At 37.5% G+C, this 23,886-nt stretch overlaps 1 protein-coding gene across 1 annotated transcript in view; it reads right to left on the minus strand.

Moving 5' to 3' along the window:
* The window catches only part of NUP210 (nucleoporin 210), a 66,202-nt gene that overhangs the window by 37,224 nt on the left and 5,092 nt on the right, over positions 1 to 23,886 (minus strand). The window contains exons 2-12 of the mRNA XM_082767999.1: positions 20,801 to 20,937; positions 19,840 to 19,971; positions 15,201 to 15,297; positions 13,057 to 13,207; positions 10,463 to 10,595; positions 9,469 to 9,627; positions 8,936 to 9,004; positions 8,518 to 8,624; positions 7,341 to 7,481; positions 5,978 to 6,115; positions 2,305 to 2,460 (exon numbers count right to left, since the gene is read on the minus strand). Coding sequence (XP_082624125.1) covers positions 2,305 to 2,460; positions 5,978 to 6,115; positions 7,341 to 7,481; positions 8,518 to 8,624; positions 8,936 to 9,004; positions 9,469 to 9,627; positions 10,463 to 10,595; positions 13,057 to 13,207; positions 15,201 to 15,297; positions 19,840 to 19,971; positions 20,801 to 20,937 — 1,420 coding nt within the window. The remainder of the gene's footprint in view (positions 1 to 2,304; positions 2,461 to 5,977; positions 6,116 to 7,340; positions 7,482 to 8,517; positions 8,625 to 8,935; positions 9,005 to 9,468; positions 9,628 to 10,462; positions 10,596 to 13,056; positions 13,208 to 15,200; positions 15,298 to 19,839; positions 19,972 to 20,800; positions 20,938 to 23,886) is intronic.

Consider the following 23,886-nt stretch of genomic DNA (forward strand, 5'->3'; position numbering starts at 1 on the left):
CATTACTGTTAAAGAAACTGCCACAGATTGACTGCGTATTTCCTAGCAATCACTATGATCAAAGCTTTTCATTTGCAATACCTTAGTTTCCTAACCAGCTGCAAACATCTTGAAAGACAGAATATTGAAACATATGGTAGAATTACTATTGTAACCCTTGTTGAACACAGCTGACTATTCCTATTGCTCACTGAGGTCAGTAACTAGAATCCTTCAAAGATATTCTATGCAACTCCTAGCACAAGAACAAAGGCATTCAAAAATAACCAATTTGGATTATGCAATACACTGCTCTGAAAGCTCACATAGAGAGAAGTACGTTTTTCTGTCTTCAGGCTTTGACTTATGCTTGGGGATAAGAAGTTTTAACTGAAAGCCCTCATTCTTGCATCTCTTGCTAGTAACTGTCACTGTTTTTCACTGCTGAAACCTGGTCATGTGGGAAGCTACTTCAGAGCAAGTTCATAAACTAAACTCTAGTTTTAATGACCAGTCATGAAGACTAAAGACATTTAAAGACCAAGCATGAAGTGCAGAAGTGTAGTACCTATCTCAAATCCATCTTGTTGAACTGATATAGTCAATTTGAGCACACACACATGCAAGAAAAAAACACAAGCTAATTTCCCCAAAAGAAACAAACAAAACAACAACAAGATACACCCAACAGCAGCAACACTGGCAGACGCAGTAGTTCCAAGTGAAGCTTTGTTAGAAGTATCTTTTCCAACACAAACATCTGAATAAGGAGATGTGTGCCTACATAGCTCTCTCTTCACTCTGGGACAGACTTGGGAGTCTTGATCAAAAACTGTACATATATATTTTATACATATATATATATGTATATACACATGTATATACATATATATATATTTTTTATATATATATTTTTTAACACTTGTCAGATGGGACTCTGGTAAAACAGAAGTGCAATTTAACAATAACAGCAGTGCTACACATGGCAATACTTTAAAATTACGAGGTATTTTGTATAGCTAATTTACGTATTTGGAAGGCAATCAGCTTGTTCCCCACCAGTTGCTAAATTACATGCATGTATACTGGAAGGAAGGTGCACTGCCCCAAGGCTTGCAAGACATGATTCCTAAATCAATTGTTGTGCTCCCTCGGAAACAAGGACTATCATCATTTTAAAGCCTTGGCCAGACAGAGGTTGATTGCCAGCCTCAATAGTATCTGCATGGCACAAACAAACCTATTTCATTTATGACCATGCAGTTAGACAAATTATTTCTGGTTCTCAGGTTAGTCACACATGCTCAGTATACTCTCGGTTTTAAAGAGGTCAGGAGCAAAATTCCTCTTCTCAGTCACATTTCCATTCCAATGCTTAGGTCTTTGCAAGAGGTGTAGATTTAAAGCATAGATTAAAGCATCTGAATTTGTGAAAGTAGTTTAGTACTGCTTCACAGTAGTAATTACAAAACACAGTAATACTTTGTTTTTATTCTACCACATTAAGTGTCTGGCATCTCCAAACAGTTTGACAGGCAGCAAGCACTGACACAGTTTCATTAATGAAAATGATTTGCATCCAAAGGATGCAACAAAATATTTCCCAATCAATAACATGCTGAAGTATTTAAGATTGTAGTTTTACAGGAAGTAGTGAACAGAGCAGCTTCCTCACCTATCCTTGCACACACTGCCCTATGCGTAATTACATATATTGTTCCTGTATTTTCTTTATTCTTCATCACACACTTACCACCCTGACAAAATGCTAGGAATAGGGTATGATATACACAGAGAAGGCACACCCCCTCTCAGGAGGTATGTTTTTCCATTGTTAGTCTTCTAAAGGATTATTTTTTCCTTGTCCAGTTTTAGTACCTAGATTGTTAAGTGGCACTGTATAACATCCCAGTCACTTCTTCAGGCAGGAATTTCCTTGCACATCTTGATGATACCTGTCATTTTATATCAAGGGAAAATTTTCACCTCTTACCCTGCAAAATATATTTAGTTTGGCTTGTCTGCTTAGATAGCTAGACCAGCAGAGAACAACTGTTCACTTATTGTGCTTAGAGCTTTCAACAAAAAAGAGACTTACCAAGGAAATCAGGAGGGAGGCATAAAAGGGACTACAATTAATACAGAAGAGACAGATTGATTCTGAAGAAGCATAAACTCTGAAAACAATCACTTAACCTGCCCCAGGGCAGGCAGGAAAATCTCTTGGGAAAATCTTGGAAAGTGGAAGAAGGCCTATGGGATTCTCAACTTCTACTATTTTCCAAAAGCTGTATTTAAGAGCAGCCAGAGAAAACCAAGTTTTACCTTCATTTCTCCATAATGCAATGGATTCTGAACATCATTTGCCCGAATAATACTGATGCCAATATCGCTTCCAGTTGTCATTACTCCTTTGACTGTCACCGTAGCAACTGCCTGGTTAGAATAGGACCAGCTGAAATTTCCACTTCCACCATGTGCCTAGAATACAGAGAAAAAAAATTAGGCTTTGAAGATTTTGCATGAGAAGCCAGGAACACACTGATGAACAATGCTATTATTGAGGATATAAGTAAAATAACACCTCAGAACTATCAAATAAACAAGGTCAAGTACAAAATGAGAAGATTACCATTCTTCATTCATTTTATTTTCTGGTTTCTTCAAGCCCATATCCTACATACTCACCAGTGCTACTAACCCAAATATACCTCCCAGCTGCAGGAATCTGACGCTCCCAGAAACTGATAGTGTTTGGACTCAGCATATGATTTCACAAGTTGGCACACGGGATTATTGTACATCTGAAAACTCCCACTATTTTTCAGTTACTGATAGCCAAAGCATAGATCCAACGATGTTGGATCTCAGAGCTGCTAACCTGATACTCTGTACTGACTAGTTTCTGCCAATGAGAATTGTTATCTGAAGGGAAAAGAAAAGAAGCAGGGCAGGCAGGGAGGGAACGGGACAACGGGGGAAAAAAACAAACAAACAAACAAACAAAAACACATTTTCTTGGCATTACTTCTTTGATTTTATGCTGCAAATAAGCACATCTACCTGCAGCCATTCGACAAACATGCTGATCCAGCAACCAATCAGCTAATATGCATAGGAACTGCCCACGCTTGCGGTGAGCACTGTGAGGGTCTGCGAGATGTACAGGCTACACTCCCACAAAAGCGTCAAGGGAAGAGTCAGTTACTGCCAAACTTATAAGCTCAGGTTTATCATGCAGATTCCCATAAAAAAAGAAAAAAAAAAAAAAAGCACAACACTACCACACACACAAAAACACATATGTAAACAAACAAACAAAAAACAATAAACCCAAAATTATTCCACAGAAGGATAAGAACTAGTTACTTGGGGTTATGGTCCATGCCAATAGAGACAAATGATTACACACACTGAAAAACAGCTCTTGGCAGACAGCACAGGGTTGTATCTGCTGCAGGTTCGTATTCCATAAAGTCAAGGGCCAAAAAGCATTTAGCCAGCATAAGCAGAGAATTGTCTTCCTTGATGTTAAACACTAGTTACACACTAGTTACTATAGAAAATCATTACAATGCTGTAAAATATATAGCTTTTAGATAACATTGTAAGCTAGGTGAAATGTCCATTAATAAAACTGTGTCAATGTATATTGAGAAGGCATTTTTAAAGCAAGTTTAAAAAAAGTGACTGTCACACTCCAAAATAAATATCAAAATTGCCTCAGAGTGAAAACTAAGGTGAACATTTTGTTTTAAAGGTGAACATGATTTTTTTTTTTAATTTCTTTAGTTTCCTCAGCATTTGCTCTAGCCCGTTTCATAATTAAACTGATGTAAAAGTGGACAAGATAAATCTTGACTAGAAGTACAGTATAGAAAATAAATCTAAACTATACAGTGGCTTACCTAATAGCTTCTACCAGAAAAATCAAAAGGATAATTTCCCTTTTTCCTTTCTATGAACACATTCACAATCTGATTACACAAAGAGCACCAAACAAAGACAAGTGGATGAATACTTAAGAAGATGATGCATAAGATACAGCAAGAAATGTTTTGCTAAGGAATGTAAATGTTCAGAACATTTTGTAATTGTATTTTCAATTAAAACAGGGAAATGAGCAGAACACAGAACACATAATAATAGCCCAATTCTTGATAATACTATAGCATCACATCTCCCTGCCATACAGACAAAATGTGTTCCTATACTTTTGTTTTCAAGCAGTCAGTTTTCTCTAAGAGAGAATAAGCCAACTTCTGCTTCAGCCTAGTTGTTATCCAAAGCTGAACTTCACAAACTGTTACCACTGAGGGTGACGCCCTCACTAGAAAAAATAACCTCTAGCTTGAAATCCATGTACTTCATAAAATGCCATTTCACTTCTCTAGTGCATGTAAGGAAATAACTTCATCCTATTTATTTATTTTTAACTAAATGTTTGCAGCAGAAGCCATCTTATTAGCACAAATATGAATAAAGGAACCAACAAAGACAGCTGAGAAAGTAAAACCTAGAAGTCATTCTGACACCATCTGGAGGGAGTTACTTTAACTATAAGCAGAATTTGGCTAGATCCAAAAAACTCTTTCATCATATTTTCAGGTCTCTTCACTGATTTAGTATAGCCTGACTCAAGATCTACCAAGTAGAAGGAAAAAAATAATGTGCAAGAAGGAACAATAGTCAAGCTGTGTGTCACTCTAAACAACCATGAGTATTGTTGACTGGGCATTGACAAAGTGATCCCAGTTTCAGTAAATACAAGCTAATTTAAATATTGGGTGTCAAAAAAAGATCTTTTTTATTTTAAAAAATCGCAGTAAAGGAAGCTAATTGATACAGATTATTTGAGTAACATGAACGAGTGTTCTCTAATGAGAAATTTGATTATATATATGAAATAAGGTGAGACAAGAATAGAATTACAAAGGAGGTGGAAAACAGGAAAAAAAAAAAAAAAGACATTTACTTTCCCTCACTGGGTTCTAGCAGAAATTATGATGAAGTACTGAAAATACATATTTGTACTAAGAATTTTTACCACACTCTGCTGGTGTGGTTGGGTATGGCATGAATGAATTCTTACTAATCCCACAAAAGTTAAAATGCAGATGACAACTTCAAATTCAATGGAAATAACTTCACATTTGCACTAGAGAATGCAAATTTATATTTACAAAATTGATATATTTACTTTAAACACCATGTGTCCTGCTGCCTGTTTTTGTATACTCTCTAGTAGATGATAAACTCAAAACTCAGCACTTCTTTGTGCTAAAAAGGAGAGGCAGGAACTGTGCATGGAGCACAGGATCTTGAGGATACTGCATTGAGGTGAGAGTCTCAGTTCAAAAAGCAGGAGGTTCTTCTCTCCAGTAGAACATACACAAGATACTAAAAGACAGATCATTTGCTTTACAAAGCCTATGGGAAAGATTGACAACACTGGAGCAAACAGAGCACAAGAAATGTAACAAGGACCCTTTAAAAGGCAATACCGTCAGTGAAACTATCTTTCCTTTCCTGTAACTTTTTATTACAAGCATGAGATAGACAAGAGTGAAGGATACTGACTGAAAAGGTTGGCAGGGTGCTGCTCATTCACCTCGACACACCCTTTTTGCAGTTTCTTGATACTCCATTTTCATACTTCCATCCCTTTACAGAAAGTGTCAGTCTCTAATTATTAGCACGGAATTTCGTATATATGATGTTTTCTCTAATTTCAAACTACTCTTTGTGTGCACATACAGGTGGCTCATGAGGGAATTGGAAGCAGGTGAAAAGTAAAAAGTAAAAGGCTGTTTATTTATTTATCTACACGTTAATTCCTACAAATATAACCAAAACAAAATTCCTCCATATAAAAGTTTGGATATCACTGTGCCTGAATTATTCGATGTCAATTCTATGTAAGTAGTTGAAGTAGTTACAGGCCTCACTGCATCTGCTTGAGCAATCCTTTCTGCATTTAGATACATCTTTGGCATACCTGTATGGTGTACTGGTAGGCTCCTGCTTTTGGCTGCCAGGGAAACGTCAAAATGCTGGGTGAAAGAACTATTGGAACATAAATTTCAACTTCTTGCTGGTTTCGCACTGGAACTGGGAATGTGTGTACTCCTCCATCCTACAAAAATTAACAGTACAGTGTTATAAGTGACATCATAGCACTTCCTGCAAATAATGCTTAGTCATATATAGACAAGATGTTGAAAACATCTCATATAGAAAAGAAAGCAATTAAGCGTCCCTTATGAACAGCATTATTTGTGAGCAAATAGTAAGCTCATGGCAGTGATGTGTGCTATTCAATTATGTGAGTAATATTACTATGGAGATACAAGTGTCCATGCTTATTTAAAGGCAAACAGCAATAGGAAATACACTCTCATCTGGAGAACTAATCTGATAACTCCATAAATGCATTTACTCCTTGCTCATTCTACTCTGCAGGAGGTAAAACTGAATCTCTGCCTAGAAGACCCATTTCTCAGTCCATCCTGAAACACTGGCCTTTATAACTTTGCTGTAATTTTAATGCCATAACCCGCCTGCACAATATACTGTTTCTTGCTAGTGTTACTAAAGAAAGCTTCAACAGCTCTCACCAGACCTCACTTCATTCAAGAATACCTCTCTGACACAAAGAATGAGCATGGTGTATCATACACAAGGACCTATCAAATCTTATTCAAGGAATAACTAAAAAGACTTCAGAGCAAATGGGTTCAAATGTTGAATCTTTCCAAATTTCAAGCAAAAGCAAATCACTTTCACACCACGTGTCCTAGTTAGCCATACGTTCAGCAGCCTGCGCAACTAGCAGAAAGTTAATGAATATTAATTTGAGGAAATTTTTAGGCTGATACGTTTGGCAGATTTTCATTCCAGCATTTAACAACACTTACCAAATGACAGAAAACTTTCCAAATGTAACTGAATGCGGAACAAGGCCAGGGTATGACACTGATGATCCTACCACAATAAATTGTAAAATTCACTCAGAATGTGAGGAGACCTTTGCACCTGCACAAGGATATGGTATGTGCCCACATAAGGTATCTGCCATAAAAAAAAACATAAGTGCTGTGCACCACTAGTTCAATAGGTATTTGCCACACACTCAGTAGCAAAATCCCACAGACTTTATTTAAGCAAATCCTCTGTTGACTTAATTGACAGTTTTCCTGAAGTAAGGACTTTCTTAATCTGTTTAAACAACGATGGCTTAGATCCATGCAATTCTTAGCTTTCCTTTTACAAGGTCTGCCATCTACTATAGTCACTACTGTGTAAGTAAATTATTTTTAAGCCTAATGGTAAAAGCAGAACAGTTTTCTGTAAAGACATACCTGATCTACTACTGATGTCAGTGCAGCATCAATAACGGTCTGACCTTTCTTTATTGCTCTCACATAATGATATGATCCATTCATAGACGACTTCAGGATCTCAAAATACTCTTCAGAGAACTTTGTACTAATTCTGATATTCTAAAATCAAAACATTACATAAACATCACCACAGATAATTAGCATTAATGCCGTAGACAGCCATAAACATTAGCAACAAATCAATGAGAAAATCCTACAGTAACAAAGTTCAAAGAAGCTCATCTGAAACTGAGTAAGAACTGTTACCCTATGAAAGTTTCCATCCTTCAACAAGACTATACTTTTCAGACACATCATTAACTCCACAGAAAATATGTACTTTTTATGATAACCACAAGATGTAATTTAGCGCAGAAGTAGCAATATATATAGCACTAAAAATTCGGATTTTACAATAATTTCTTACTTTTTAATTCTTCAACACAAAAGTGAAAGAACATGTGATTATACTGCCACAATAACACATATCTTCTGAGATTTGGCAGAAACTCAAATCTATATCTCGAGAAGCAGGTACAAATAAATTAATAGTCACAGAAACTCAATATTCTGAACAGCAATCATTTAATAAAATTATTCTGCTTGCAAATGAACTATCTTTTTTTTTTTTTTTTTAAGGAGTACAATATATTTGGTACCTAATACCTAAAATTCATCTTATTTGACTACCCAAACAATTAAGTGTTTTAATGCTAGCTAATCATCTAGGCTTTTCCCATAATCAACTGAAAGGAATCAGCTAGATTCTCAGGAGTATAATAAGCCTATCTTATGCTTTGTTCTTTTACAATAGGAAAGACTGCCTCTACAGGTAACAAAATTATACTGGGGGAGGTAGGTGGAGGAGTGGATGAAGTACAACATTAGTACTGCCTCTCCACAACTGCAATTTCTAGTGCAGGGCCTATGCTACACATGTGAAGCACACTTCTTCCAGTTTTTCTACAGCATTTACACTCTAAGGGGCACTTTCACATGAACTACCACAAAAAAAAAAAAAAAAAAAAAAAAAGCACAGGGGAAAGAAAACACGCAGCTTTGAAAGTCATAGCTCTACATAAACAAACCGCTCAACTAATTTAAAAGACAGAATTTAGGAGACAGACACTCAGAAGCATATCAACATTTCACTTACCTCAGATAAATACACCTTATTGCTCGATTTATCATATATTTCGATTGTAATTTCATAAAGTCTGCCTGTTTCTAGGACCCATCTGTCACCTGGATGAATCGTAAAACCTACAAAACAGAAAATATTGAACGGCACAGACCATTCAGTTCCTCTTTTTGTAATGAATAAAAGCATTAGAATTCTGGTGGCCACGCTCTTAAGATGTCCCTTAATTGTTTTAAGTTGCTGATTAAAGAGTTGAAAGAAAATAACTATTCACTACTAAACCCATTTCACATTGAGTTAACTTTATGAATGACTTTTCTAAGATAAGTCATACAAGAACTAAAAGGGTATATATACACACAGAAATACACCAACAAAAGAACAAAGACAAGAAACGCTATTAAGCAATCAGGAAAATTAAGCCAGTACCAACCTAAATAACCAGGATTTACAACATATATAGTGCTGTTTGGTAACCTGGAAACCCCTTGCATGCGAATACCTGAAGTTTCAGTAAAGGAACATATAAGTTTTGACAAAAGTCAAGATCAGCATGTTTCTAGGGGTGCCCCTTGAGATATATAGAGCTAATTGTATATTAATGATAAATGTTACCCCCACTATCCTCAAAGACACCGAGCATTTTGGAGACATCCCAACAGAGAATACTGATCTGAATACAAAAATTAAATAAAGCCCTTTCACATTCCCACATTGACTGAGGAAAACAGACATGATTTAACTGATCTTTTCCAACCTGATTTCTTAGAATATTTCAAGGCATTGGGCAATGCTTTTAAGACTGAATTCACAGCAGTGCTGCTCTCTATACTCCATCAGGTGCTCCTGATTTTCAAGGCTATCAGTACAAATATAAGTAATTTTATCATTTTGCGCTGCCAAGGGTGGAAAGTTTGTCTCCTGCCACAAGGATCTGGGTGGAAAAGCATCACCTAGGAAGGATACTCTTGTGCTCAAGTACGAGATTAGTTTGTCCCTGCTGCACTGCAGTTACAACTGATGTTGCCTGGTCCAACTGGGCAACCGGCCAAGACAGATCTCCCTCAGGGCCAAGCACGTTGTTCTGGAGCTGCAGCTCATACTGATCAGACGGCATCATTAATTCTGCACATAAAACAAGACAACATATGAAACAATAAAAGCAAGTGTGTCAGTGTTTGGATGCTGCTAATTATTGCTGATTAATTTTTATTGATGCCTAGTGCGTGCATTAAATCAGTATTTTTAATGTCTTACCGAAACAGCATTTCTGTGTTCAGTACACATGCACACAAAATGAGCTACTTTGCCTAACTTTCGTTTCTTTGAAGCTTCAGTTTTCAACTGGAATCATCCCACTGTTCAGACCTAACATCCAATTCATTCCCAGCTTCCAAAGTGGTGAAGTTACTCTCTGCAAGTTACTGATGATTTCTGCTGCTTCACTCTTCTCTACAAGCTGCTGATGTGCCTAGTCAAATATTTTGCATCTAGCTGTTTACATTCTGTTTAAGGAAAGTTATCAACAGCACAGGCTCCTTGTAAACAAGGGATGTAATTACAAACTTCCACAGCTTTAAGTGGAGGTAGAGCCAGCTAACCAACACTTGTAGAAATGGAGCAAATCCATTTGTCAATAAAACATTCCCTGTTATAAAAAAATCTTAAACTAAATTTAGATTAGTAAATCAGACAGTTTCTTCTTTCTATGATAGCACTCGCTCCTATTCTAAGTTACCTTTACCTTCATGTACTCAACAAATTTGTGAGATTATATCCTTTATAGTCATAATTTTTATGAGAGAAATCCTAAATGGCTGTATCATTGTGATTTAGAAAAACAACCTTCATTGTTTTGTTGATTGTTATATAGTAACAAACCTATCGAAACCCAATTAAAAACTTCTCTGCAGTGAAAAATTCACACACTTGTTAAAAACAAACAAATAAGAGGACAAACCTGTAATCTTCCCTTGTCTTATTTTCTGAACTCTGTACTGAATTGATGTTCCTACCAGAAGATAAACATCATATGCCGGATTTAAAAGGATGTTTTCCAAAATAAGCAATCTGACTTCTGCAGGATGTACATGCTATTGATTGAGAAAAAAAAAAAAAAAAAGAAAAAGCAGTTCACTTCTTTGTTTGAAACATAACATGCAGCAATAGCTTAGAATCTATAATGAAAGATATTACTTCCTGTAAGTAGCTCTTTATTATCATCTCAAGTTTTGCAAAGACAGGAAAATGCAGAAGACAATGAGCTGTATGTAGATCTGCTCTATGCATCAACTCCAAAAAGAAGTTAATCCAAAAGAGACAACAAAACTTGTTCAAATTATGCTCTGTGTGCCAGGAGGTTGTCAGAGCTTTCCCATCACTCAAAGGGACCAGGGATCTTCCATCAGCCCCAGACGGGCACATGCAGAGCGATGCCCACCACGTGCTTGACAGAAGCCAGCCATGCTGCTCTTGAACGTGCTCCTGTATCTTCCCAGCACCTGCATTAATACCGCTGTGCAAGCCTATCCTGCATGGCAGTATGCAGCTGCTTTCGCAGCAGTAGCTTAGCTGTGTTCATCCACTGTCACAATTTCAAGCACAACTTTCTTTAGTCACTCTTTTTCCTAAGTCCTGTTTTAGCATCGGGGAGCCTGGCGATGACTTAGATCCCTGTACCATTTAGAAGCTATGGATCTCCAAAGCATAAACGTTAATGAAGCATGCCTTGTACTTCAAATACTCACTATCACCACCCATTTTCAAAGTGAGAAACGGAGGCAAAGGAGGAATAATCTGGACATGGTTCAAAAGGAAAAGTGAAATGAAAGTTTTCTGGACGCATTCCAGAAACAACTTTCTTTGATTTTATTCTCTCTTTACTGCCAGTCTCCCCAGCAACCAAAATGGAGAAGCAATTCCAATCTATGCATGGTTCAGTAGTATCGTGCAAGGCTGAAGAAAAACATGTCTGTGTTGGACATCATTTTAGTTTAGTCTTCTGAATGATATAGGAATACTTGAGACAGATGCATGGCGACTGTTTAGACATACAGAAATTCTCTTTGCCTACTGTAAAACAAGGCAGCTCCATAAAAGAGATCCTTTAAAACTTCATTAAGGAATCTGTATCAAACTCACTGGTCTATTACATTAGAAATACAATAGACAACATACAGTTTTATAATTTAAACTGTGTAAGTTATATCGTGGTTGCTCAAGGGATGTTCACTGAAAATGTGTTGTCTGGCAGAATGAAAGATTTAAATGAACTATTAATCACAAGCCAAAAAACTGCAAACGCAGTAATATCTTTTCAATTGCACTGACAGTATTCATTCAAAACTAATTCAGAAAAACGTTAAAACAGAAAACCAACCAAGCTACAAGCACTCAAGAAAAAGTATTGAGTCAGACTAATACTGTATAATTTTAGAGTAACTATATTCATCTGAACTATTTATCAGGGCTAAACCTGTAACAAAAACACATTTCTCAACATGTCCTACCATTTCTGCCACATTACCTGTATTACACTGATTTAGAATATTTCCACAGAACACTTTTTACAGGTGCAGGTTTGACAGTCCAAGATAATGTTTTTATTTAAGCCAGACTTAAGTACAACATGTAATAAAACAAAACTGCAAAACCAGACTGCAGATATGAGCTGAACCTCAGAAAACAAAACAAAACAAAACACGCTTTATACAAAGAGATTTTTTAGGTATGAAACTGAACTGATACTAGAAAAATGCCAAGTATTGGAGTCAGGATTTACAAACAACTGAGATGGTTGTGTGTGTAATTGCTATTACAGAAAAAGCCATACTGTTAACAGAGAGAACTGAAAAACTCAGTCACTTCAAGTTACAAAGTAAAAACAGTTCTATATAACAACCGGGAAGACTGCCAATACTGCAGTTTAGCACTCCTGTAGCATTGACATTTGTATTCCAAAGACCTTCCTGGGAAACCAGGACCTAATAAGGTAGAATTAGAAACTAACCAAGTATTTGTATGACATTTATTTCAAGCATAACAGGAAATAAAGGTATATACAAGATAACAATCCTTGTTTTGGCTACTTGTTCATTCTAAGAACTAAAGAGTTCCAGTTAAAAACAAACAAACCTAAAGGGCCAACGCACTACCCAGCATGATTCTAATTATATATGTAATAGGAATGACTATCAGGAGTAATAAAATCTTACAGAAGCACTTGAAGCGTACTCTTCTGCTTCAGGGCCTTTGTCAGAGAGTCAGGTTTAGAAAGAATGTCTGGGACATGCACTGTCCTGGGTAAGGCAGCTGCATCAGGGCAACTGCAAACTCCAACCCTCCCATGGAGATCAAAATTAATACTGTCACCTTCTGTGATATGGACTCTAGAGTCAATCCAATAAGGCTAAGGCAGCGCTGATATCCCCAGTGGCAACTGATGTCTTAAGGAACAATACAGCAGGGCAAACTTATAGTACTCCTATAATTTAGTTTTATAGTCCAATGTTAAAAAAATAATAAAAAATAGAACTTCACATGCAAGTTTCTTACCTTATAGACGTTTTCCTGTATTGTTGCTTTTAATTTAGAGCTCCCTGTTTTCATTCCAGACACCAAAATGGTATCTCCTTGCTTGGCAACTTTTTCCATCTCCAGTATATAAGAGGGTGGAATATAAGTGGATTCTGAAAACTTGAGTATACTGAAAGGTGAAATGAGAAATGAGCAGAAAAATTTAAACCAATCTTTGTAAAAACACACAGAAACACCACTGCCATCTATTCACATCCAATTTCCATGTCATAAGCAAATTTAAGATGTCTGCCTGGGACCAGATATCCAAATTTTACTTATTCCTGTACATATCTGCAGTTAATTTGTGTGACTGATAAAAGTTTGTTTGAAGCTTGTTTGTCAGCCTTAAAATGATATCAGAAAACTGCACATGTTGTCTACAATGATCCCTCCAATTTTTACACTATGTGTAGACTGCAAAAGCTCTCTAGATTATTGTGGAACAGCGGATGTGAAAGACCAGCAGCTTATGTTTATAAAAGTAACAGCTTAATGAACCAGAACACAACTTTGACCGATATGAAGAAGCTTGGATGCATTTACTAGGTATTGTGGTTTTTGGTTTTTGTTTTTTTCCCCATACTCATTTATTCTCTTAGTGAGCTGATTTCCCTACATCATAGTCAAGCATCCTATGAATAAAGCCAGGTTCTTTGAAAGAAGACAGTTTCCTATGTTACTATGTCCCTACAATCTATCTACGTTTTGTTGGAACCTGTTTTTGAAGTAGCTGAAGCCTCTGCCAAATGAGTTCGAATATTTAATATTACAAGATCACTGTACGTTAAGAAGTTTTGATTAATGTTGCACTTGAGAAACATCTGTAACCTTTTTTGTGAGAAAAATCCATGTTTCATGTGTTTGCAGTCTGGTCAGATTCACGGGTGTCAGGGATGTATTTTTGCTAACATCCCCATTGAGCAATGTCAAAATTCAGTATAGCATTTAATACAATGAATCCTAGCACAACACTGCTAGAGAATAGGATCCCAGTGCTGTTGACTATTTTACTTTGAGTATGTTGGTGTCACTGTAAGGATAAAACTCTCAGAGTATGACTTGAAAAATATTCCATCACGATAATGGTAAGTAGCCTTCAGTAGTTTAGTAAGGATGCAAACTGAAATTTCTGTTTGAAGCCACTGAAGTTCAATTACTTTAAGCTGAAGACCAGAAACAACAAAATCAACACCAAAAAAAAGGACATAGAGAAGACAGTGAATAAACAGAGAAAGAAAACAGCAGCAAGAGATGGTCTGGTGACATATCTGTAGGAGCAAATAAAACCGTACAGTTTGGATTCTTTTCCTACCCCTGCCACAGATGAGCTCCTTGACTTCTGAGCAAGAAGTCCACCTCCATTAAACAGAGGGAAACTGTTATACAAGAGCACTGGAAAACACTGAACTCATTAATGAGTTGAAAAGCACTTTTAAGGTCTTCAGATAGCAGTTTCCATAAAACACAGCACTTCTAAACTCCAGTAAATTTATTCTTTGAGTCAGACCTGGTAATGAACCAACCATCATGGCTTATTTATCAAGCAACTGCTTTCCGTTCATTGCTTGTCTGAAAGGAACTATATTGAATATCTTTCACTGAATTATTCCATCTAGCCTTGTGAGCTATATCTAGCTTGCAAGCAGTCACTTGGCCAATTCGGATTTAAATGTTAGCTACTCTGAAAGCTATTTCAGTGCCAGAACTGGGTGTTGACTGAAACCTGAAGCTCTATGAGCCAACAGAACTCCTTTCTGGAATGGAAGTCCCTTTCTGTTGACTTCTGTTGTGTTTTTTTGTTTTGTTTTTAAATCTTTGCACCAAATGTTCTCTACTCATTGGATTATTGGATTAGAGCTACCTGGGCTGCTCATTAATGCTATCAGTTTTTAAATTAAACGGGGATGAGAGCGTCCAGAAAGTTGAGTAGGCATAAAAAAAAAAAAAAAAAAAAAAAAAAGAGGAAACAAAAAGACATACACATAGACACAAAACAATCAACACAAGTATTATTTTAGAGGTCAGCTTAGTTAACTGCCTAGATGTGGGGAAATATTTGCAAACCTAAAGGACAGGAGATTTGCTTTTTTTTTTTTTGCGGACAATGTAAATGAACTTACCGCAAGGCATTGTGGGAATCTGAGAAGCCATCAGCATCCGTGTCTTTTACTATTGTCCAGTCAAAGACTAATCCTGCCAATGTGCTGAAGGTGTTTCCTATGAAACAACGAAGTAAATTAAAACAAAAACAAGTAACAACCCGTAAAGTCTTCCTGGAACACAAGCTTTTTTTCCCTAGGAATTTTATCTTATCCCTAAGAGAACTACCAGTATCTAACTACAAAAATCACAATCTAGTTTGCTTTACTGACCTGTGCAAACTCAATATCATTCTGTCAACCACTTGTCTGTCAAGCTTGCAATGCCATATACCACTTCATCTTCCAAAAATAAAACTGAATACACACATCTCATCTTCAAGATGGGTCTTGCAGTGTCAGCTGGGACAAATAAATCCCAGTATTTACTATGTTTTAAACTACATTTTCAATCGTGTTCTTCCCTTTGACATTCAGGTTTACATAAAACTAAGAATCAAAGCAAATTTATTCTCAAATTCTTATGCTTTAATGTTAATTACATCTTTAAGATGCAAGAATATTTTAAGACAGGACAACACAATTTACAGCCTATGTTCTCTTTCCAACTTGTACACAACTTATTGCAAATATCTGAGTCTCAAATAAATAGGACTACAAACAAAAAACTCAAAATGCACATAGCAATATAATTAAAATTGATTGGTACTGTGTTATTTAACACACAGTCAAGTCTAGCTTTCTTTAATGATACATGCATTGGCTTTGCAAAGCTGTACTACACTTTTTTTTCTTGCTCCAATTGAAAATAAAGCCGGCCAGCGGAGCACAAAGCAAGTTACGGCACCATGGAGAAGCGATGCCTGGACACAGCCAATGCTGCAGCAAAGTGGTACCACAAGCACAAACGCTTCCTTACAGACTTGGACTTGCCATTCATTGGGCCTGGATGCCGTGGCTCCTGTTGGGGTCCCCCACTACAAAGGCAAACTCAGGTTGTCGGAGACAACCTGTGGTGGGCATTCCCCAGGTGATGCAGGGTCCTACTCCTTCAAGACAGGACCAGTGATCTCCACAGCATGGATGGCAGCTGCAAGCCACAGGTTAACCCTGCCAGAGGCAGCACCAGGGAGGCAGACAGGTAACACAACACTTGCCATGGGTGCCGAGTGCGTCCCTACCCCTCTGCAGCATCACAAGGGTGCCAAACAGGCCACCCTAGCCAGCCAGCACATCACCCTCGCAGGCTCTTCAAAGGGCGCTGCTGGCTGAGACCTGTGCTCTGAAAATAATTCAGCCTTTATACAACTACTGATGTAAAAAAGCTTTCCTATGTCATCAGGTTACAGAGACAGCGAGTGCAGATTCGAGACTTGTCGGAGAGGCAGGAGCTGCTGGGTCTCCTTGAGTTAAAGTCACAGAAGACCAAGTACACCTTGGATGAAGGGAAAATCACTGATGACCCACCCAAAATCCATTTGCTCTCAAGAGTTATGGGTAGATCTCTCTAACTGGGGACTGTACATGTGGAGGGTTTTTATTTTTCCTGAAGAGTTATGGAGGGAATTGCCACCTGATGTTCAACTATTACTACAGGGGAAAAAGAAGAGGAACGGAGAAAAAAAGGAAAAAAAAAGAAAAAGGTGGTCACTACTGTCAAAGCTGCAGTTAGGTAAGGTACTCTAGAAGCAAATAAGAAAGAATTGGGATGAGGGGGAAAAAAATTCACAACACTGTAGATTTCCAGATGCCTCACAGATGGTATTACAAGCACTTTTAGTGAACTAACTTGTATTCCTAACATCCTCAAAGCCCTGTAAGAATAACAAGGAGAAACAATTGAGACTTTCAGATATCCATAGACAAAAGCCCTACTGACCTTTAGTGGTGGTATCACAGGGCTCTTAGAACAAGTTGAATATCAAACAACTACAATTATTTTGTATCATCTCTCCAGAAGACTGACTATACTTCAGATCCCCAACTGCCCCCAGCAATTCTTTCACAAAGACTATGCCAGACTACTTTAATCAGTTTTACAAAGATTATGCTTGCAAAGCATTCTAGTTACGTAGCAGTAACTTCACATTTTAATTCAATTTCAGTTCCCTTTATATCACTGTCCTATGATAAATTTGCTTGTCATTCCCAGACTGAAAAAATATCCACAATAATTTTAGCAGACTATCTTATGCTTTTGGAAGATGTCTTGAAATACTTAAAAAAAAAAAAAAAAAAAAAAAAAAAAAGCTACATTGGTAGAGAAAATGTTTTTTTCACATTAAAACAGTGTTATAGTCAACTAAAAGCAACATTTTTTTCCTACTCCAGAAAATCCCTTTGACCTGATTTTTTACAGCTAGTTCATCATACAGAATTGGGGCAAGTACAACACAAAGATTTTAAATGTAAAACAAAAAAAAATATATAATTTTTACAACTTTACTATGACATACAATCAAAATGTAATTTGCAGAAAGTCAGAAAACTAGGAAACATTCCAATCTCCCTAAAGTATGAGCTCCATGCACTGTTACAATAGCCAGGCAATACAAAGCTGCAGTTCTTCAAACACGGCTGTAAATTTCAGGACAATCATCATTTTGTTAGGCTTCTGTTTCAACAAGCTGAAGGTCTGTCATATGAGTGTAATTATGGCATGACAAACTCTGTTCAAGTTAAGGGATTTCTACCCTTTCTAAATACCTAAAAGGATTACTAGAAGGTTTGGGGTTTTTTAAGTTCCCATAAATAAAATGGTTTATTCACATGAATTAAATTACTCTTGCTTATGAAAGTCTTTCTAGATGTGGAGATGTGACAGTACCACTAAAGAAACTGAATAGAAGAGCTCAAATTTATTCTGACAATTCTTCAAACTTATTTAGATCTGAAAAGGAAATCACCAGTCTCTCTCTTATTTAACTCTTCTCTAGTTAATTCATAATAAAATAACTTCAGCAAAGCTCAACAGGTAAAAAAAAAAAAAACATGACTTTTTTGTATGTCTTTTTATAAGTAGAAAATATTTATTAAAAAAAAAATAAAAAAAAAATTGGAAAATATGTATAGAAGAGTAAGGAACAAAACTATTCCTGAAGGTATATCAGCTCTTACAGGAGTGGAAGCATCAATATCAATAAAATGATCTAATGCATACCAGATGCAATAATCTGGCAATATAAGATGCAATGATCACTATTTGTCCCTAACACATCACAGTTGGTACATAACTTCTTAACCTAGGTTGCATAGTACACAGACTAATACAACGTACTCAGTCTCTGTGTGGTGTGCAAATTCTCAGCAAAACTGGTGGATTTTAGTGGATTTTTCCAGATTTTCATAGAACTGAATAAACATTTTATTTTGAGTTTTTCCTATTTCTTAAGTATAAAAACAAAAAAACAAACAAATAAAAAAAACACACACCTTGAATTCAGAAGCACAGGCACCCAAGTTACTTGGATGAAAAGGAACTGATTTTCAAAGCTTTCAAATGTATTCCAATCCCCTAAGTTTATGTTGGGATGTTTAGTCCTAAGGCTTTTAACAAACATTTTGTTTCAATCATTTAGATTAAAAGTTCACCCTGGGGTTTAAACCACTGCTTGTGTCCAAACTTCAAAGTTGGATGGCTTCCAAGGCAAATTTGTCCACTGAGTATTCTTGAGAGGTTGTCAAAATACCAAACCAAGAATCTGGTCTTACATGTAGCGTAAGAAAACAAAATCACTTTTCATTATTAACATTATTGTCATACATAACCTGATACTTGTGGTTTTACAATTACACAAACATACGATGGGCTCATTAACTATTCAAAATGAACAATTCAAGCTTTTATAGCTGTTTTCCATATCATTTCCTTTCCACTAGCTGTCCTAAAAATCGTTTAGTTCATGTGAGTGTTCACATGTGCATAAAAATTGATTGTTGAAACAAAGCATGAAATTCTTACCAGAACCGTAGTTCCTTCTGATGCAAGAGACAATATCAAAAGCAGAAGCTTTATGCTCCTACAGATTTGATCCATATGTGCTGGATATGGATTAAATCTAAACTATACCTCCCAATAAGAAGTGCTTCTATAATAATCAAAAATATTGATCCAACCAACAGGTGGTTGGTCCTTAATATCATCTCTGAATATCCTGTTGTATGCTTGACTGGACTCAAAACGTCCCTTCACAAAATTCATTAGAACATCTCAGCTCAAAAGGAAAAAAAAAAAAAGACTTCATATTCCTCAGTCTAGTTAAATCCTGACATGACATTTCATCAGAACAAGTGTTGCGTCTTCTTCCACTACATTCTTGCTCCTGACCTGAAGGTAGGATTGCTAATAGCTGATATCTTCATTGTAATGATTTTAAAACCTGATTTTTAAAATACTCTTAGCACCAGAGTTAGTTGTCCTGGGCAAGTAAGGAAAAAAGACAAGAAAAAGATATTAGAAATCAAGCAGCATTTGATTTTCCTATTCAGGTAGTTGGGTATGTAGGTTTTATACCTAAAGGAAAACAATAGCTCACTGAAAGCATTATCCAGAGAACTCCCTTTGAATTGCTCTGCTTGGCTTAACATTCAAATTGTATTGCAAATAAAACCAGAGCACATACCAAACAATGAAGAGTTTCAGTACAAGTAAATTGCTTACCTTCAGAATCCAAAGCTTGAATTTTTAGCTTCAGTGGTGAATCCTCAAGATAAAGTTCTCTTGTTGTGGACACAATCTGGATGCCATGAATTATATCAACTATAGCATCACAACGAAGAACTTGTCCAGTCGCTTGAAGAGATGTTAAAAAGAGCACATGAATCAGCAGCACTGGAAGTGCTCAGCATCCAAACAATAGCACTAGCAAGACAAAATTCACCCCAAATTTAAGCTGATGACACAAGACACTGACATTGAGGGAAGTGAAGGTCATGACCTTGACTAAGAAACTCTCGGTCAAGTGGTAACTGTGGCCAAACAAGCAAGAAAAGTAGTTCCCTTCCTCACAGTTCCCTTCCTCACTGAGCTTCAGAATAAATCTTAAAAAAAAAAAAAAAAGTTATTTCCAACTACGCTAACAGTGACAGACACTTTAAGTGCATATTAAGAGTTTGTACAGCACAACTGTCAGACACAGCTTGTGTCCTAGAGAACTTAATGACTGCTACCCAGAGACCATAAAACCCTATATCCTGCTTGATTTAGTGACTGCACTATATTTACTCAGCCATCTGCTTTTGCATACCTGTCACTGTATGAACTAACCAGCGACATTGTATGATAGACACAAAGGCAATTTCCAGCTTTCTAAAGGCCAAAGTATTTTCAGCCTCCACAATCACTGTCTTTTCTTTTCTCTTTCTTTTTTTTTAATAAATAAATAAATAAATAAATAAATAAATAAATAAAAAATTACCTGCTTCTCTAGATGCTTCATCAATACTGATTCCAGGCCTTTAAGAAACAGAACTTTAAAAACCAGCCTATGGAAAGTGCAACATGATTGTGCATCTGAATGGACACTTGTTGTTTCATGCACTTTTAAATCTCTACTTTGTTTCTAGATGATGCCAGGATGCCCAAAAACAAGCATGATGTGCTTACAAAAGTTAGAACTTACTTATATCTTCAGCAAAGATGATGCTTGTCAGACGTGTGGGCTGCGAGGACCGTGCCTGGACAACAGCCTTCCGCGAACACTGGAGCTCGCCCTGGTCTGCTGGCTCTATGCTTGCAACCTCTGGCCTGGTGGAGGACCTACAAGATTATGTAGTTGCTTTAGCAGGAGTTAAACTGCTGCTAGAGAGAAGTCAAAGGGCTGGTTTAAAAACCATCTAAATAATTTACATTAGATGTCCTACATAGTAAGAATTTGACTTTCACCGGAGATGGAGTGCAACAGCTCATCAGGGGCTTCAGCAGAAGCGAGCCTGGGTTAGAAAAGGGGGAAAAGCACAAACCAGAGGTCCACCAGAGCCCAGACAGACAGAAGCACATTTCCCTCTACTGTGGCAACTTCACCGCTAAATGCAATTCAGCCTAAGAGCCATCTCCAGCTATTTCCAGAGTTACGAAACCTCTGGCCTGGCTATTTATTAGCTTAGTAGGTGTGGAACAACGAGCAAACCCACACGCACACAGGACTGAAGCAGAAGGTAAAACAGTTGTAGCTAACAGCCCTAAAAAAAGTTCCATTCACTACTTGTCACTGGCGTCCAGGTGTTTGAGATGGCCTTCTGGAAAAAAGGGGGGCGGGGGGCTCCTGATGGCAGAACATCACAATTACACACGCTTGCTGTGCCTGAACAAGTGAGAAAACTATTTTAATTAAGAAATTAAAAAGTATTGATTTACTCTGTTTAGTTAAAATATGTGATGCTGTAAAACATCCAAAGTCGTATCTTTGGTGAAATTTAAGCACATACGGAAGGAATTTTGACCTAAAATTGATGCATCTATTGCTTAATGCTCTGACTTGTATGGCTTTTCTGAAGATAACTGCTCCAGAAATTAACTCAAGGAAAGCTCACACGAAGCCCAGCTCTTACTTCGGGGTGAGGGGAGGAATTAAAGTAAATATTAGAAAACTAAGCTTCTTGAAATTAAATTTGAGTGTACCAATGTACAGCTGAGGCCAGTATTCAAAGCAGCCGTGACCACAGCTGTCACCAGGAGGCCACCCCCGTGCCCCAGGAGCAGGGCAGATCCCATCTGTTGGTGCCGCCCCTGCAGGAGCTGCCACAGGGACACAGGTCACAGAAATGCCACCCATCAGGAGCATCGTGGTGCCTGGCAGCCATCACTGCTGCTCCTTTGAAGGGCTACAACAGTGGAAGCACGCCCCGAGGACAAAGCCAGCCAGGAGCTGTTCTCCCAGCTGACTGCAGCAGCTCTGATGAAGCCATCCAGTTATCTGACAGATGCAATCTAAACCATTTACCAGGATCCCACCCAGTAAAGGTGGTACAGCTGCTTTGATTCAGGCTTTTCTTTGGAGGAGGTTCAAAACCACCTACCTGGGAGCTACGGGAAACAGCCTTTAAGTTGGCAGGGGGCTGGTGGGGGGTGTCGAGCCAGCAGCAGCAGCAGCTTGTAGGCCCTTCTCAGCAGGCACCAGCTGTACCCACTGCTGTTACTGGCAGAGTCAGCCAGAACAACCCATGGAAGACAAGTTTCTTGTTGACTGAAAATGTTCCCATTTCAAAAAAAAATAAGGTATCACAACACGCTCAGTTTTCTTGGAGTTAACAATTGCAGTCTAGGAACTTGGCTTGCAATCCCTGCAGTAAGGTAAAACCAGGGTCTGCAGGTCTAAGTAACAAAAAGCACGACTTGGTCCTCGAGCCCAGTCAAGCCAAACACTACCACCCCATTTTGTTCCAGGCAGTCACTAAGACAGGAAGAGAGCATTTCTTACAGCCCAAGCAAATCAGCTGGGGCCACCTCTCTGCTTCCCTGCATGTGGGGCTGGATCGTATCGCACCGCACCCGTCCGCACAGCAAGGCCCCAGGCGGGTGATCCAAGGGCACAGCGTAGTCAGAGCATTTTTAATTGTGCACGCTAATGGAGCCGCACAGGTTCATTAGGCACTGCGGAGCATTATCATATTTTTATCTTGGGCAAGATCCATTACTCCAATGAATTATTAATTCATCCCATTGGTGTGCTTCCAACGTTTTGCTCACAGAAAGACAAGTTTTAAAGGGTTTTGTAACAACAGCAGCAATTGCTCACCTAGAAATTTCAAAATATTACATCTGATCAAGGGAATGACAACCCGCAGCAGGAAGCAATGGACAATTTAAACCCCAATCAAAAGCTTAAACCTTAAAATTGTTTGTTCTATTCTAGTTACTTAAAAGCAACGCACACAAACATGAGCATTTTTATACTGGTTACGTTGTTCCTAAAATAATGACTTTCTGTATTATTAGTACATTTGAATTTCCTACGCAGTGATTAATTAAAGAATGACCAATTAGTTATTTTCCTGTTATTCTGTGGCTACCTAGGCAAGCATGAAGCAGCTTCCCAACATTTAGCAAGTTTCTTTAAACAACATGGGTATTCACAAGCATGCCAGTTTTTTTTTGTACTTGGTTTGTAGGCTTTTTAAGCTGAGGGTGCAGATCTCCCTTCATAAGCAGGCAGGCTTTTTTTTTTAAACAAGCATATATGTATGGGATTGGCTTTTATTATTATTTAGTTCTTCATGTTGTTGAATAATCTCTGCTACGAGATTTATTAACTAACTTGATATTTTGCTTTTCTGTACTCTGAAATTGTGTTTAGTACGCAACAGGGGTTTCACTGTGTTTTGTGGTTGTTCTTTTAATACATCATCATGTAACGCAGCACACAGCCACTACAGTAAGCACCAACAGCACTGTTGTGAAACTAAACCTAATTACGGGATATTTTTCAGATTAGAAAAAGGCAGGAACAAAGAAAAACTAGAAGTTTGTATGAAATTTTAGCTGTAAACTTACACATGCTCCAATTATAAAGCCAATTCTAAGCTTTTACAGCCGGCTATGGGTTAACTCTCAGTTGACACTGGAGTGATTAGATACTATTTGGGCTACATGGTAGCGGTAGAATATCAGCTGATTTTATAACTCATTTTTCCCTAATACAAATACATTTTTAATTTTATTACCAATAGGATGTCTGTTTATCTTAGGCAACTGCCTGAACTTGTTACG

This window comes from Aythya marila (assembly GCF_965140915.1).
Source record: "Aythya marila genome assembly, chromosome: 10".
NCBI lineage: Eukaryota > Metazoa > Chordata > Aves > Anseriformes > Anatidae > Aythya > Aythya marila.